Below are 17,039 nucleotides of genomic sequence, written 5' to 3'. Positions count from 1 at the left end.
ATCACCAGCACCCTAGGAGCCCCCTGCATCCTCTTCCTGAGACCAAGGAAATATTATTCTATGCTATCTCTAGACAGTTTATTGTTTTACCTTTCACATTTCAGTCTGCCATCCACCTGGAACTGGTTTCATGTATGGTGTGAGGTAGGGGTTAAATTTAACAAGGAAAAACCTCTTGATTCTTCCCAATGTTTAAGGAAGAGAGAACACCCACAAACTCTTCCAGAAACAAAAAGAGGAAGGGAACTTCTCAACTCATTTTATGAGGATGACATTAACCTCATAAAAGAAAAAAGAAATTACAAGAAAATAATTTACTGATATCCCTCACGAATGTAGATGTAAAAATTCAGAGGGAAATATTAATAAATTAAATTCAGTGATTTATGAAAAAGATATGATGAATATATAATTCATGAACAAGATGGGTTTATTCCAGGAATCCAAGGTGGGTTGAACATCTGAAAGTCAATCAGTATAATTCACCACATGAACACAATAAAGGAGAAAAATCCTGTGGTCCTAGCAGCAGAGGAGAAAAAGTACACAAAAAATGTAATACACATTTAGGATTAAAAACAAATCCCTCAGAAAAGTAGAAATAGAAGGAAACTTTCATAATCTGATAAACAGTAGCTATAAACCTAATGGTGAAATGTGGAAAGTTTTCCCCCTGAAATCAGGAAGGAGGAATGAGGCTGCTGCCACTTTTATTCAACACTGAACCACAGTTCCTAGTTAGTACAATAAGGCAAGGAAGAAATATAAAAATATAAGGATCGGACAGGATGAAATAAAACTGTCGCTATTTATAGATGATATATTTCTGGGTCAAAGAATACATAGATAAACTACTGGAAATAATAAGCGAGAAATAATAGGGGACTTAAAGCAAAGTTGCTGGGCATCAGGCCAACAGACTAAACCAGTCATATTCCTGCATTCAAGCAATGCCAAGGAATAACAAGTAAACATTTTTAAGTTATACCACATATATTAACATCAAAAATACTAAATACCTATGAATGAATCCAACAAAGAAGTTGTACAAGACCTCTACACAAAAAAACTAAACAACTCTGTTCAGAGAAATAAAAGACCCAAGTAAATGGAAGGATGGGTCACTGTCATTGATTGGAAGACTCAGTATTATAAAGACATCATTTTGCCCCAAATTCACCTATATGGCCTCTCATCTCCCCAAATCTCTAGCTGAAATTATGTATCTATAGTTATATCTATGTTAATTTATATATTTAATTAAGCAAGGAATTTGAGTATCACAAACTAGTTGAGAAAATCTATACCTTAATACAGGATAATTTATATTCACTTTACAAAATAACTGTGATATATATATGTATACACATATATTTAAAAATAAGCGTAGCAGTCACATATATATACATATATACATACATATATATATATATATATATATATATATATATATATATTATATTCACTTTACAAAATAACTGCGATATATATATGTATACACATATATTTAAAAATAAGCGTAGCAGTCACATATATACATATATACATACATATATATATATATATATATATATATATATACACACACACACATGTATCCACACACACATATGGTGGAAGGGGCAGGATTAAAAGCGTAAGTTTCTGCGCATACTTTTGTCTATATATTTGACCCTTGAATCATTTACATGATTCAAGGGTCAAGAAAAAAAATTTACACAAATTCCTTAAATTTAAAATAGCATCAAACAACCAAACCCAATTATATTCCTATCAAACAGATTTTCAGAGAAGAGTTGTTTCAAAGGACTTTAGAAACCAGTATTTTTCAAAGTACTTAGGAACCAGTACTTTTACTGAACATTCCATGTTGGATGCCTTCTAAAGACCAAATGAAGTACACAGAGATTTTTAGTAATTTAGCAATTCTAACTGTTATGTAATATATACTATTCTTTGAAATTACAGGATAAAGCAAATAATTATGCTAAGGATAATCAAGAATTTTCTAGTTTAAGGGAAATGAGACACAATTTTTAAAAATCAAAGAAAATAAGTGAAAACACTGGGTTATCATTGAATGATTGCATTTTAATTAGTGCATATGTGCACGTGTGTACATATAAAGACCCCCAAAAATATAGACACGTTTGTTAACAGTAGTGGTGTTTGAGTGGTAAAATAGGATGTTTTAATTTTCTTATATTTTGCTTGTTTCTATTTTCTAATTCTCTGGAAGGGACACATAATATATCTAAACTAATATGTATATAATTATTACATACACAGTTAATATTTATAATGGATGCTTTCACTTCAATTGTACCAGAAATGAACAAAAACTACACTGTTGATAACAAAGGATTTAGCCATGCCAGGTTAAATTTTGCATTTGAGATTAAATAAACACAATACATGTACATGTGGTAGTTTCTAGAATGTAAGCTCCCATGAGAATGAGTGTGTTGTGACAGGGCACAGCTTTGACTTACTTTTTCATCTGGTAGTAGCCCTTCTTCACCGTCCCAAAGTTCCCAGAGCCCAGTTCCTTGTCCTCCAGGGTCAGCAGCTTCCGGTCCAGGTAGACCTCTTTGGGCCTGATCTCCTCGGGGTCTGCATAGGGGCTTTCATAGACCTCGGTGTCCATGGGCAAGGCTTCTCTCTGGGCTTCTGCAATGCAGTCAAGAAATGCACAACCCTGAGGCCGAATCCCCCACGAAACGGCCATCGTCCCCCCCACCCCTACCTCCTGGGCTCACAGCTTGCCTTTTAAGACCTTGGTTACCTTGGGCAGTTATGGTGTCTGTGAGCGCTCACGGCGCTCAAGGCAGCTGGTAGTGGAGTAGGAAAAAGCCCTTCATCCCTGTTGTACTTGACCCCTGTTCTTGAACTAATGAACACTGAGAAAGGGTTTTCCTGCCAGAGGCAAAGACAGATGGGGTCCTCCTAATGGGCCGTGGTGGCTTTAAACTATGTCTGAAAATTGTGGCCCTCCTTCATTGAGAGGTGGAATCTATGTCACCTCACCTCAGTGGCTTTTGTAATCATGTCAACCAATAGAGTATATCAGAAGTGATGTCTGTGATATACTCAGGCAAGGTCCTAAAAGGCCATGCACCTTCTGCCTGGGTTGCTGGAAATCTGCCTCTTGAAGTTTCAGATGCTATGCAATTGTCCAACAGCCCCGACCCCTTCTATGCTGTGAGAATGTTCCAGCCAGCCCAGGCGGAGAGACCAGACTGAGAGCCTCTGAGGCTCTGTGGAGACTGGGAGATGCTGGCCAGTCGCCAGAGCCCTGGCCCCAGTCTCACCATGGCCTCCACCCCCTGCTGGCCCAGCTCCACCCCCAATCTCCCTGCAAGAGGCCCTGAGCCACCACGGACCAGCTCAGCCTTGTCCAGATTCATGATCTGCATGAGATAATTAAATGATTGTTGTTGATTTAAGCTACTAAGTTTGGGGGTGCTTTTTTTGTAGCATTAAACAGAACAGATTCACCAATTAAAAAAATCCTGGGGCCACCTAGAAAACCTAAGAAGGTCACCCAGAGGCCCAATTTCTGATCAGTCTAGTAGAGGCCTATTGAGTTTGAGGGGGGTGCCTCCCTGACTCCTATCCTCTCCTGGCCTCACAGAATCACTACAATTCCCCGGACATGTGTTGAATTCCAACAACTCAAGACATTCCTTCAGTTTTTACCAGTCACCCATTTATTTCTGCACCTCCTGCTGAAACGTATTGCTGAACACAGACATTTTTCCAAGAACAGGATCTTAGAAGTGGAAACTTTGAGTAATATCAGTTGTTGTTGCAAGAGGTGAGAAATCCTGGAGCAGCAGGATTGAAGGATATTTTCAACGTGGCCAATTTATTGTGAGGGAGACTGTACAGACCATTTCATCCAACAGACAGCACTGCTCACAGACCCGTGGCATCTGTCCCCTGACACCAGATGACAGGACCACTTGCTGCTAAGCAGTGCTATGTTACAGCTGCTGACAGTTGGGTGAGCTCACCCTGCAATCGGCAAGGGACTGTGGGAGACAGCTCTGTGCTGTGAACACCCAGGGACTAAAGGTGCATCTCTCACCTCTTTCGTTGGCCCAGGGCCCTTGGTCTGGCTCATAAGGGTTGAACGTCACCGAACTTTCTGGCCTTTGGGATGAGGAGCCCTGAGGCACACAAATGATAACAGCTCACTTTTCTTCAGGGATAACACTGCTGAGTTGATCTGCATAATTATTTTTATTTCCAAATAATAACATTTTAACTTAAGCAGGGAAGACAAAGGAAGGAACTAGGAAAATAGACAGGAAAACAGCAACGACATGGCTTATCTCATTCTTCGGGCAACTGATGGGATGCTGTGAGGGTTAAATAGAGCTCTTGCTCCCACGAAGAAAGGGGCAGGCAGGGGTCCCATTGTGAGAGAATTAATCATAACTGTTTGGGTGGTATTCCTTCCTACTTACATGCCCTTTCAAATACTACTTCCACTTGCTAAAATATGCTGAAGATTCTCATTATCCCTTTGGATTTGTTTTCCTCCATTACTTCTTTCTCTTTAATTTTATATTGTAGGGAAGTTATTTAAAAAGAAACATTAGGTATCCACCAGCTGCTCCCACCCACTCTCCAACTCCAAATATCTATGCCTTCCTAGTATCCTCTTATATCTTTATCATCCATGGAGATGTAGCAACTTTTGGGTAGATGCCAGAGGGTAGCGCTGGTCAGTAAGCTAGAGGTCCCAAGAGGAAGCGGCTGCCAGCAGCCCAGGGTCCACTGCCCTTGCTGTGGATTGCCATCATGTCGTAATCATCATCGTCATCATGGACCCTGTGAGATGGAGAAGCCTCTTTTTGCTAACCAGAAGGAAAGTAATTCTTCCTTGTACCCAGAGCAGGTAACCGAAGCATTTGGAAACAAAGCCTTGCTGGCCATTATTAATGGCAACCTCCCCTATTATCTATTCAATTTGCATCAGTCTACAGCATGAAATAATGGGGGGGAAATCCACTGTTATATTCCTATATCCTTTCCCTTCTGAAAGTCTCTATCTCAAAGTCTGTCTGATCCACCTTCACCCCAACTTAAAACAAGGGTATTGCTACTAAATTTGGTTCATGGGAAAACCACAATTCAAACTATTTTTTTGGCATGAGTGAGTGGAAATTTTATAGATCTCTTTACCTTAGCAGTGCCCAAACACTGGCCATGAAGGAATGAGATACTGCCAGATTTTGGAGAAATTTAAAGAAACAGAGACAGTAAGCTTAATTTTACACAGTCACTTATCTCCCAGCACCCACTGAATCTTCTGCTGCCTTCCTGATATCCCAAGCCCGGGAACCAAAAGCAGAGTAACAAAGTCACAATGCATCACTGCTGCCACTTGTCCACTTGTCTCCAAACCTTCCTGCTGCCTACCGAGCTCTACAGAGCCACTGCTCACTGGGCAAAGGCCCTTCTGACAGCCTACAGGACATTCGCTCTTATGGGATGTCATTGGATACATTTTCTGACGACTATCTCAGCATTCTTATCAAACTGTTCAATAGAAGTAGCTATGATATATCAAGAATGAAAACAGAATATAAGGTACAGGGGCCATAGTCATTTATTCACTGAGTTAGAGCTTTTCTACTAAATTTGGTTCACTCAACCCACCACTGATGCTAAACAAAAATGGGTTCAACAAACACATGATGAATGAATGAATGCATGGAGATACCCTTCAAACTGGGAGATGTGAAGTGTAAACTAATGTGATTTAAAAGTGAATTCTCTCTCAAGTTCTTATATTAACAAAGAATAGGTGTGGATAATTCCAAACGACAATATACCTCTTTTAAAAATTTACATATAATTACGGGATTATCCGGCTTGCCATCCTCCTGGTCTGCTCAGTTCCCTCTGGCAATCAAACTTCAAGATGGAAATAGTTTTCAAATTTTAGAAAAAGTTCTCTTTTAGGTTCACTCTATCATTTCAATTTCTCTGATTTTCCCTCGAGGTAGGGAGGTTCTGAATCCAAAGAGACAAAACTTCAAGACACCAGGACCAACCATCATGGACAAAGAGAGGGCACCAGCACTCCTTCTCTTGACTGGAAGACCTCCCACCCTTTGTTCACTTAGAGATGTATCCTGGGGCTGCAGCCTCTCCACCCTGAAGAAACGTTCTCCACAGCTGGAGGACTTCATAAAGGCTGTTACAGTTAACTCAAAATGCAATTAATTACCAGAGGCTTCCCTGTTGGCGCAGTGGTTGAGAGTCCGCCTGCCGATGCAGGGGACACGGGTTCGTGCCCAGGTCCGGGAGGGTCCCACATGCCACAGAGCGGCTGGGCCCGTGAGCCATGGCCGCTGAGCCTGCGCGTCCGGAGCCTGTGCTCCGCAATGGGAGAGGCCACAGCAGTGAGGCCCGTGTACCGAGAAAAAAAAAAAAAAAAAAAAAAAAAAAAAAAAAAGCAATTACCTGCCATATGAATCCTGCCATATGAATCCTGTGGGGGAGAATTTAAAAACAGAGGTAGGGGGTGTAAAAAGTACTGAAAAGGATACTAGGGCGCGAGGAGTAAGAATCAGTAGGGACGGACACAGTTTGCCTAAAGCCCTGGACAGAGTGATGTATACTCTGATTAGCTGTGTGGTGCTCACCCTTCATCTGTCTTGGCTATGGATAAGGAAAAGGGTTGGGGGGTCTTCTTTGAAAGGTTGGGTCCCATCTTTTAAGCTGAGGTGGTTCAGGGCTTCATTTCAACACTGCCCACACGGACCGCCACTTGACTATGAGCCTTTGCAGCCTGAGCCTTGAGTTTCCCTCAATAACCACGTCAGCTCCCTGTGCGGACCCCTCGGCCCTCCCTGCCCTGACTGGGACAGAAGATGGAACTACACTCGAGAGACTGTTCTTTGGAAGAAATGGGAGGTTTTCTGCTGTGTCTGTTAAAGGGTAGCATTGACTTTACATGAAGATGAAGATACAAAATACAAGTTTCATCTTTCCCAGAGTACTCGGTGAATATGCCATGGGTAAAACAATGACAAATGCCCTCTGGAATCAAATGCTCAGTTGAAAAGAAGAATTTGAGGACTTTGTAAAGAATGGGCTCTAAGGCAAAATGATAAATTATCAAAGTATTGTTAATACTTAGAATTTAAAGAAATTTTAATTTAATGAAAAACATATTGCTGGTCCAGTTTGCTGGTCCAGTCTATCATTTGTCATTATTCTTTCTTCTTTGTATTTGATAACTTATTCTGCCCTAAACAGCATCCCCTTTTCTACACGGAGAACAAGGTATAAATGAAATGTTGACTGTTGCTTTTTTCCCCATTTTTGCTGGTATTCGAAACAGAAGTCAAAGCTGCAGGACACCACTAGATGGCACTAGCTACCTTAGCTTTCCACCTTCCAAAGAGCAATTTGCGATTTTTCTTCAAGTTTTGCAAATTCAGGTAAAAACAGATCACTCCACAACAATAAAAAGAATATTTGTTTAGGTTATACATTTGTCATTATTCTTTCTTCTTTGTATTTGATAACTTATTCTGCCCTAATCAACAGCATCCCCTTTTCTACACGGAGAACAAGGTATAAATGAAATGTTGACTGTTGCTTTTTTCCCCATTTTTGCTGGTATTCGAAACAGAAGTCAAAGCTGCAGGACACCACTAGATGGCACTAGCTACCTTAGCTTTCCACCTTCCAAAGAGCAATTTGCGATTTTTCTTCAAGTTTTGCAAATTCAGGTAAAAACAGATCACTCCACAACAATAAAAAGAATATTTGTTTAGGTTATAAATTATGATCTGTGATCTCTGACTGGCCAGGCTTCACTGCAAGTAGGATATATATTTGACAAATATTCTTTCCGTGCCGGTTTCTAAGAAGTGCACATTCAGAAGTGAACAAAAGAGAGAAAAAAATATTGCTGTTATGGAGCTGGTAAGCTAATTCAGAGTTTCCTGATTGGGGAGTATTGCTAGGTGTTCTTATGGCCATTTATAGACTTTAATTTTTAGACTTCTTAAAAGACATTTTCAAATCAGGCAACAGCAGTAATAAAGATGACAACATATTTGTCACAATTGAAGTGACGAAAAGAGCCAGTTGGCTTCAAAAATATTGGCTGCCCAAACCAGACATGGTTCTGGTCTCTGGTGGAATGACCATGGTCCCAATGGGGACTAAGTTTCCACAGGTGAAGGCAGACTCTTCTTGGCCAGGGTATGAGATCATCTTAGGTTTGCTTCAGATCCATGAAAATAAACACTTCACCTTCATAATTAATCTTCCCTCACCTTAGAAGCAAAGATCTAAAATCTGGCCCTTTATAATCATGTGGAAATATTTTCTCAGGGGTCTGGCCCACTGCTCCCACATTACGAAGTAAAATGGGTATGACTTAAGAACTTCTTCTTTCTCTCTCCCAGCTGAACACTAGTGAATCATGTATGAAAATGTCTTAAAATATTCCAACCAACAATGTATGTGTTGGAATAAAACATGTAAAATGGGTTGTAACTTGAAATTCTGGAACACTTTTCCACAACTAAGATAAATGTGAATGCTATGTCTCATCTTAGAGACTGTGCCTTTGAACTGTGAAACAGAAGCACAGTCTTTAAGGCTGCTGTTGTTCCAACTCTGTCAATCATCCTTGATAGAAGGATAGGTTTATGCACTTAAATTAGCAAAGAAAAATATTCCAAGGCTAATAACAGGAGAAATTTTATTCCTGTAAGGACTACAAGTCCTTAGAGTAAGTGATGGCAGGGAGTAAGGAGAGGGTGAATTAAACTTTTATTTTTCAGTTAAATCCATTTATATTTTTAAGTGTTAAAACGTACTCATTTCTAAAGAGAAGAAAAATACACCTGTCCTAAAGTTTTTATTATGGAATTTCAAGTTATCTGATTAATAATATTCTGCAAATAAAAAAACACTTGTCATTAACTACCTACATGCTAGAGTTAATTCAAGTTCTAACATGTCCATTTTGTGCCTGAATTATTAAAAACAACTATTTATATTGATCAAATTAACAAATTCAAGAAAATTATTTATACCTTAGCTTAACAAATGGGATATGTGACATAATTCCCACAAGTCTTTTCTCATGACTGGTTAAATAATGGAAAATTCCTCTTCTATTTGTGAAAACATAAGTATTAGTTCTCCTAAAATATTTCTGGTGAGCAATTAAAATATTTTTAATCCATTGCTTAAATCACACAATCCTTCCTTTACCAATTAACTATTGATATTTTTGATATTTATGAAAATTCAATGCATACTTCAAAGTTGTTATAAATTTACATAGGGACTTCCCTGGTGGTCACGGGAAGTGGTAAAGAATCCACCTTAGAGTGCAGGGGACGCAGGTTAAGTCCTGGTCAGGGAACTAAGATCCCACATGCCTTGGGACAACTAAGCCCGTGCACCACAACTACTGAGCTCACACACCTCAACGAGAGAGCCCGCGTGCCACAAACTACAGAACCCATGTGCTCTGGAGCTTGTGCGCCACAACTAGAGAAGAGAAAACCCCCAGGCCACAACTAGAGAGAAGCTCGTGCACCACAACGAGAGCCCGCGCACCGCAACGAAAGATCCTGCATGCCTCAACAAAGAGCTCACGTGCTGCAACTAAGACCCGATGCAGCCAAAAAATATAAATAAATAAATAAATAATAAATTAAAAAAAAAAAAAACCAGCAACAGCATGCTTTAAAAATAAATTGACAACAGCCCTCTTTTAGCCAGAAAAGTATTTCCACAGTATTAATCAGATTAGTTTCTAATATTTAATTATCCTTTAAAATTGATTAAATAATTTAGGAGGGGCAAATTTTAAAAGGCACAACAGGGTTTACAATGAAAAGTGGGTCTGCTTGACTCCCCATTTCCTACTCCCAAGGCAACTAGTGTTATCAGTATTTTCTGTATTCTTCTGGAACATTCTACACTATATCAGCACATATATATGTGCATGACTTTGTTGTCTTCAATTAACATTGTATTTTGGAAACAATTCTAGATCTCAGCTACCCATCACAGTATGAATTTTATTGTAGCTGATTTCATTTATTTCTCATTGATTGACTTTTAAATTATTTCCAGATTTTGTCAATGATACAACGTTAGAATAAACATTTTCATATATACATGATTACACATAAATGCAAGAATATCTGTATGATAAATACCTAGAAATAAAATTGCAGTTAAGAGGTTATATGTACTCTCAATTTTGATGGATGTTGTGAGATTGCCTTTCTTAGAGATTGTACCATTTCACACTTCTCCAATAAATTACAGCTGTGCTTACACCCTTGTTGTGTGGTGTCACCAAGCTTGTTTATTTGGATCAGTTTCACAGGTGGACATAAGGGAGCCCCACAGTTTTAACTTGCATTTCTCTTATATGAAATGGAACAGCTTTTCCTATGTTTAAGAGCTATTTATGTTTGCTTTACTATAAACTATTGCCCATTAATCTGTTAGATAGTTAAAACTTTTATTGATGTATAGAAACTCCTTACATATTAAAGATATTAACCTTATATATGTAGCATCATTACTGATACTTATTCCAAGTTTATTATGTTTCTTTTGATGATGTTATGGTTCTTATTCACACATATTTTATTTTTAGGCAGTCTTACTGATATTTTCTTCAACTTTCCTTAGACATGTTCTTCTTTAATTTAAAGATCTACTAAAACTTATTTTCTGGATATTTCTTTAGTCACTGTGGGTGACCTGAGCTGGTTTCAGCCTGCCTGGGACAAGGACAGGGGTAGGAGTGGGGATTGTCTCCTCACAGTGCTGGGTTACTGTTTCCTGGGGTGATGGCATTTCGATGTGTCAACCTGGCTAGCCTGAATGATATTCCTGTGTTAACGAATCAAACTGTGATCTTGGTACTGCTGTGGAGGGATTTTGCAGAGGTAATTAAAATCCTTAATTTGCTGATTTAATTTAAGGAGATTATCCTGGATGGGCCTGGCTTAATCAGTCAAGAGTCCTTAGGAGAGATTGAGGCTTTCCTAAGAGAGAAAGGGCACCCAGGGGAGAGAGGTGACTGACCCTTGGCTGGCTGTGAATGATGGCTTTGGCTCTTCCCTGAGTGGTTCCACCCTGCTCATCCTCCCTTCCTGATGATCTGCTCTATGGACATTGAACTTGCCCCTACAGCTGTGTAAGGCAAGTCCTAGTGATAAGTCTGTATATCTGTGTGTGTGTACCTGTATATAGATGTGTGTATGTATAAATATGTACGTGTGTGTTATGTATGTACCTATGTGTGTGTATGTGTGTGAGTGTGTCTTTCACGCATAAATCTCTGACTGGTCATGCTTCCCCGGTTGAACCCTGAATGATGCTCTTGGAAACCAGAGAATTAAGATAAATGTGGATTGCTGTGTCTACTCTGTCTGCAGTGAAACTGCTCATTTCTGGGACTGCACATGCTGAAGGGCTATGTGTTGGCATACCAGCTGTGGGCCATCATAAAGAGACCAATGAGGAAACAAGCGGTGAGAGCCAGGGGCGTGGCCCACGCCCACGGGGGCTCCTCCATGGCTGCCAGTTAGACCTGGTGCATGGAGGGGCCAAGGAAGCCAGGCGAGCGAAAGGTTCTGGGTCTGCTGATGGGGCACCATGCATGGGCAACTCAGCGTGCCTCCCTGAGCTGTGCTATGAAGCTTCGTCAATGCAGCATTTGATCAGGACTCCTGAAAAGATGACTCATGATTGGAAAGCACCCTGAACCAGAACACATTTTGAATCACCTCAGTTGATGGGGTACCATCTGATCTATTTCCCCCAGACAATGGTCCTGTGAGATGCCATCCCGGCAACCAGGTGAGCCCTGTCCAAGGAGAGGGGCGAATGCCAACAGGGGTCGAGGGCCAGGTGGGCCAGATGGTGGCCACCGTGGAAACTCTCCAAGAGTTTCGCCTTTGATCATGGGGAATGCTGACCTCTTCAAGGTCAAAGCCTCAATAACCTACTGGCCCTGGTGGCCTGAAACAAACACCAAGTCATGGGGCAAAAGGGACACCAACATAGAGCGTGTATTGCCTTGAAAACCTGGTCCCCAACTCCTAACATGCCACCTTGACATGGGTAGCCCTCACTGTCACCCCCCTCAAAAGGGATGCCCCCTCATGGCTGATGTTTCCCATGAGCTGATCCACACTGACTGGGAGCATGATATCAAAACAGACAGTTATTACAGTCAGGTTTATCACATAACTTTCCCCCTCAAACACCACACTAAACTCACTTCTCTGTTCTGTGGTCAACAAGATTGAGAACATCTAGAATATGACTGCCACTTGGAAAGAAAATCTCAGGGCTTTTATGCTTTTTATTTCCATTGTTTCTAATAAGTACTTTAGGCAATCTGCTTCATGAACTGACACTCAGTTATATGCTGAAATGTTTGGAAAAATACCAACCGATATGAAAATGGGAAGAGTTATTAATAAAATAATCAATTTTAACCCCAACGATAAAACTAAAAAGTAAAAAAAAAAAGCAATCCATATACAAGTTATAAATACATTTTTTGAGGGAGGTGATTCACTATAAATAAAAATCTTTAAAAAAGAACTTCTTTTTATTTCCTTCATAATTCAATCATATAGCAAACTATGAAAATGCATTCTATGTCAGCTTTACTGTCTCATAAATAAAAAAGGCGTTTCTAATCCTCAAATTCCACCTTGTCTTTATACATGTTATATTTAAAGTTCTGTGTTGGAACTCTACAGCCACAACGAAGTTACTGTGGCACTTGATATTTATAAAACCAATGGCCTTGTGTAGTCCCTGGGCAGGATCCACACAACCTTGGCTGTTCCTTCCGCCAACATGTAATTTATCTAGTCAATTACCATAACGCTGCAGCATGTGATTCTGGCTTGCTTTGAAAAGACTTTCCCGTATGAGATTCCCTCCCACCTATGACATGGACTGAAATGACTTCCAAGAGCACATTATAGTGGAGAGAGCACACTCTCGGTGACGGACTTTGCAGGAAAGGGACTCGGACCACACAGAAAGCAGGGCGTGGGCTGCCCAAGAGGGCTACATATGGCAGGGACATGAGACCAGAGCAGCAGGGCACACGGAGCGGGCAGCCACAGGGCAGAGCATGGGTGCTGAGTGCGGGTCTGTCCTACCACTTAGTCAGGGACAGCAAGCAGGGGACGTTTTAGCACCTTTCTGTGGCCAGGCTTTGGGAAGGAGTATGATTTGATTCTTGAGATTATTCCACCCGCTGACCAAGTCTAGAAACCATAACGGCAAAGAGGAACAATAAATGTTTCAGAAAACAAACACAGGCTACCTTACATGACATGCTATTTTAACCTGTTCTATAATTACACGAACCCCCTCCAGATTCTGCTGATGAGATGCACTAGGGGCAGCACATGATCATTAGAAAGGCTTCAGGCAAAGCCGACCACTTGAGAAGAAGGATCTGGAAAAATACTTTGGCAATATTTTCCATAGGAGGCTATAAAATTTGAGCTTTTACATTAAATAGCCGACTTTTCATAGAGAATTATTAAGTCACAGACTCAAGACAAATCATCCTAAAGAAACTAATTTTCATGCCCAATTTTGTTACTTCTTGTGGGTGCTGGTTCCATGATGTTTGTGAAAATTCACCGAGTTGGGCCCTTAGGGAACATGCATTTTTTTCCTATATGTTTTTCACTAGTCATTAAAAAGTTTTTCCAAAAATGTCCAACTCCTTGAAGCCATTAGGTGATGCAAGGTCAAACAGAGGGCTTGATATTCTTTTAAGAGTACTCAGACCTAAGCCCTCATGCCTCTTAGAGGAAAATGGACTTGTCTCATGATGGGTACAACTTTAAAGTTGACTCGCCAGGCCCATGAGCTGTATAAAGGGTAAAATAAAATGATGACTCCATTAAGGTGCTGTATTTTAGAGGTGGATCCCAAAGTTCATCGGTATTTTAGCAAGTTCCAGTTCCCCCAGTCTGGGGATAGGGGCTGTGCCCGGAGAACCTGCCTGGTTCAGCGTAGCTGCAGCTTCTGAGCAAGTCAATAGCCCCCTCCGAGGGCAGAGTGGGCATTCCGCCTTTTGCAGATTTTAAGGGTTAACAGGCAGAAAGTGAGGTATAGAGTGCACAGCTCACGATGGGGGAATTTTCATTCCTCACAGATGGCATTAAAGGGCATCAAATGTCCACAGTGAGGTCCCCCCCCCTTAAAGTAGAAGGACATCATTCCTGCTTGGAGTATAAATCCGTGCCAACTCATAACAGTCTGGAGGGAGGAGAGAGCTGGAATTCTCTCTTTTTGGGAGTATCAGGTATGTGTTGGGCAAACCCACGTGGAGAAGTGTGGACAAACCACATTCTCACCTCCTATTGACATGGAGGGAGAGGTGGGTTCTGGCCAAGCCCCTGACTCCATCTTTCTCTAGGGGCGTCTCTCATGTGATGGCACAGGGCATCCCCATCCCAAGCCTTCCTCCACCAAGGTATGGCCAAAGCAGCTCTCCTGGAAAGGGTGATTTTTCTGATAACAATGTCTTGGTTGATTTAACCAAAAGAGGCGGGCAGTCAACCTCAGTGAGATGTCTTACACACCTGGCTCGCCACACCATCATGCACGTGGTCACATGGATCAGGCACATACCTCCACTTGGATGGATCAGGACTGAGCCTGAACAATATGCTACATTTCCCAAATCTGCCAGGAGGCATATTTCTGATTTAACATTGGATTGCATGGTCATTTTGTATACTTTTAGAAAATGGAGGGATTTTAACCTACCTAAGAAGTTAACTTGGCTAGCTCAGATCTGAAAATAGGCTGATTCTAGCTGACACCAGCAATCCCAGTTTATCAAGTGTGATGAAAACAATTACCATGACTCCTGTTATCTAAACATGCTTTTCATCATGCTAATATCCAACTGTTTCACTTTTAACAGCATGGCTAAGTAACACTTACCACAGGATGGGAACTTGGAAGTTGTGGACGGAAATTAATATTTCCTGGTTAGAAAGAACATGGACAGTTACTGCTATGTTAGTGAAAACCAACTATTTATCCCCTCCCCCACTGCAGATCAATCAATGTGACTGTAAAATATTACTGCTTGAGGAGTAGATACATTTTCTGCATACATTTCTTGATACCCTCTTTCACCTTTCTCACATAAGCAATTAAAATGAACTTGTTTTTTAAAGTTAAAGTGATCAGCTATTTTTTGATGAACGATATCTATAAAACTGGAGCAATCTGACATCATTTTAATCAATCAGTAAAAACAAAGCCTCATCCCATCTTGTTTGAATTTGCAACAGACCAAATCTAAAATGAGGCTGATTATTATCAACATCTGAAAGAGTGAGACTCCAATGTCTTGGCTACTCACCCATTTGCCCATCAAATTTTTGACATGGAACTGTAAGAACTCTTAACAAACCATCTGACTTATAAGAATAATGCTCGACGAGCTGAAAGAGAAGAAAGTAAGAAAGTATAATAAATAATGGAGGCAGGCAATGGAGAAATCCTGACCTGGAGCAGCTGACTCCCCTTTTGGACTTTAAAAGTGATTTAAGGGGCTTCCCTGATGGCGCAGTGGTTGAGAGTCCGCCTGCCGATGCAGGGGACAAGGGTTCGTGCCCCAGTCCGGGAGGATCCCACATGCCGCGGAGCGGCTGGGCCTGACAGTGAGAGGCCCGCGTACCACAAAAAAAAAAAAAAAGTGATTCAAGGACAGCCCTTAACAACAGAAGGTGTTTCCTTGGTGGTCTTCCTGAACCCTTCCCATGCCTCTCTCCTGCCACCCTCAGACTTCTGGACAGAAGTCCACATGCCACCTTCCCTTTTGGACTCTGCTCTTGGCTCACCCTCTTTCTTTCTTTCTTCTTTTTTTTTGGGGGGGGGTAGCAAGTTGCCTTTATTTGTTTATATTCTCCCATATCTGTGTGATATTATAACAATGAATTCAGCACGCTAATGTTCATTCATTTATTCAGTCATTAAACAAATATTCTGCTGTGTGCTAGGTCCTGAGATAGGATAAAAGGTAAACTATGGTGAATCACCCTACAGTTGAGGTACTTTCTTGGTGGAGACAGATATAAATGAACAATGTAAAGTGATTAATGGTGTAATAGTGCTGCGGGCAAAGGCTTTGGAAGGACCAAACAATTCAGCCCAGAAGTTTCAGAGAGAAGATATCACAGCACAGGTGATGTAAGAGCTGGGACATGGGGAAAGCAGACCCTTTGGCAAATGACCTTATGTTGATAGGCTATGGACAGCCTTGGCTAATGGCTCCCAGAAAACTATGAATCATGATACCTGATTGTTACATTAAAAAATAAATGAATGGCAAATAGATTTATTTATATCTAATCAAAATTATGCAATAGGAAGACAGTCTTAGTTTTCACATTTACTTTTCTCATACAGACATTTCCTCTTCAGACAAGCTAAAATCTTCCCATCTGATATTTCTTCCTTATCTGTTTATTGGTACCTTTTCCAGTTAAGGACTCGTTGCTTCTGAATCTTCTTTCCTCTCAAAACTTACCTGTTTAGGTGAATGTTTGTGGAATGAATATATTTTATCCTTCCAGGGAGCATTCTGTTTTTTAAATTTTATTTTATTGTAGAAAGAACACAACATGAGATCCACCTTCTTAATAAATGTTTCAATCTGCCCAGCCCTAACATGCTACTGAGATGGACATCAAAGTTCTCTCTATTCTGTTAAATGCAATAGTGTGTTCTAAGGCTAACAGTATTGAGGTCCCTACAACAGCTAAAATATCACACACCTCTCCAATGTCATTCAAATATCTCCTTACAAGCTTATGTTTTCAGATAATCTACACCACAAGGGTGTCTGGGAGGTGGGCATACATGTGAGGATTTCCCTTTTGGGCAGGGGTCTGCAAACTTTTTCTGTAAAGGGCCAGATAGTGATATTTTAGGCTTTTTCACTCCACATGGCATCTCTG

General features: G+C 40.6%; 1 protein-coding gene across 1 annotated transcript in view; it reads right to left on the bottom strand.

Annotated features, from left to right (window-relative positions):
- Window positions 1-17,039, bottom strand: part of SYK (spleen associated tyrosine kinase) — a 94,631-nt gene that overhangs the window by 19,414 nt on the left and 58,178 nt on the right. Inside the window, exons 5-9 of the mRNA XM_007122546.3 lie at window positions 15,440-15,521; window positions 15,013-15,056; window positions 13,242-13,310; window positions 4,091-4,172; window positions 2,493-2,670 (exon numbers count right to left, since the gene is read on the bottom strand). Of these exons, the coding sequence (XP_007122608.1) occupies window positions 2,493-2,670; window positions 4,091-4,172; window positions 13,242-13,310; window positions 15,013-15,056; window positions 15,440-15,521 (455 nt within the window). The remainder of the gene's footprint in view (window positions 1-2,492; window positions 2,671-4,090; window positions 4,173-13,241; window positions 13,311-15,012; window positions 15,057-15,439; window positions 15,522-17,039) is intronic.

The sequence above is a fragment of the Physeter macrocephalus genome, chromosome 9 (assembly GCF_002837175.3).
Source record: "Physeter macrocephalus isolate SW-GA chromosome 9, ASM283717v5, whole genome shotgun sequence".
In the NCBI taxonomy this organism is placed as follows: domain Eukaryota; kingdom Metazoa; phylum Chordata; class Mammalia; order Artiodactyla; family Physeteridae; genus Physeter; species Physeter macrocephalus.
Note: the sequence above shows the minus strand (reverse complement) of the source record. Positions and strands in the feature narration are given on the sequence as shown.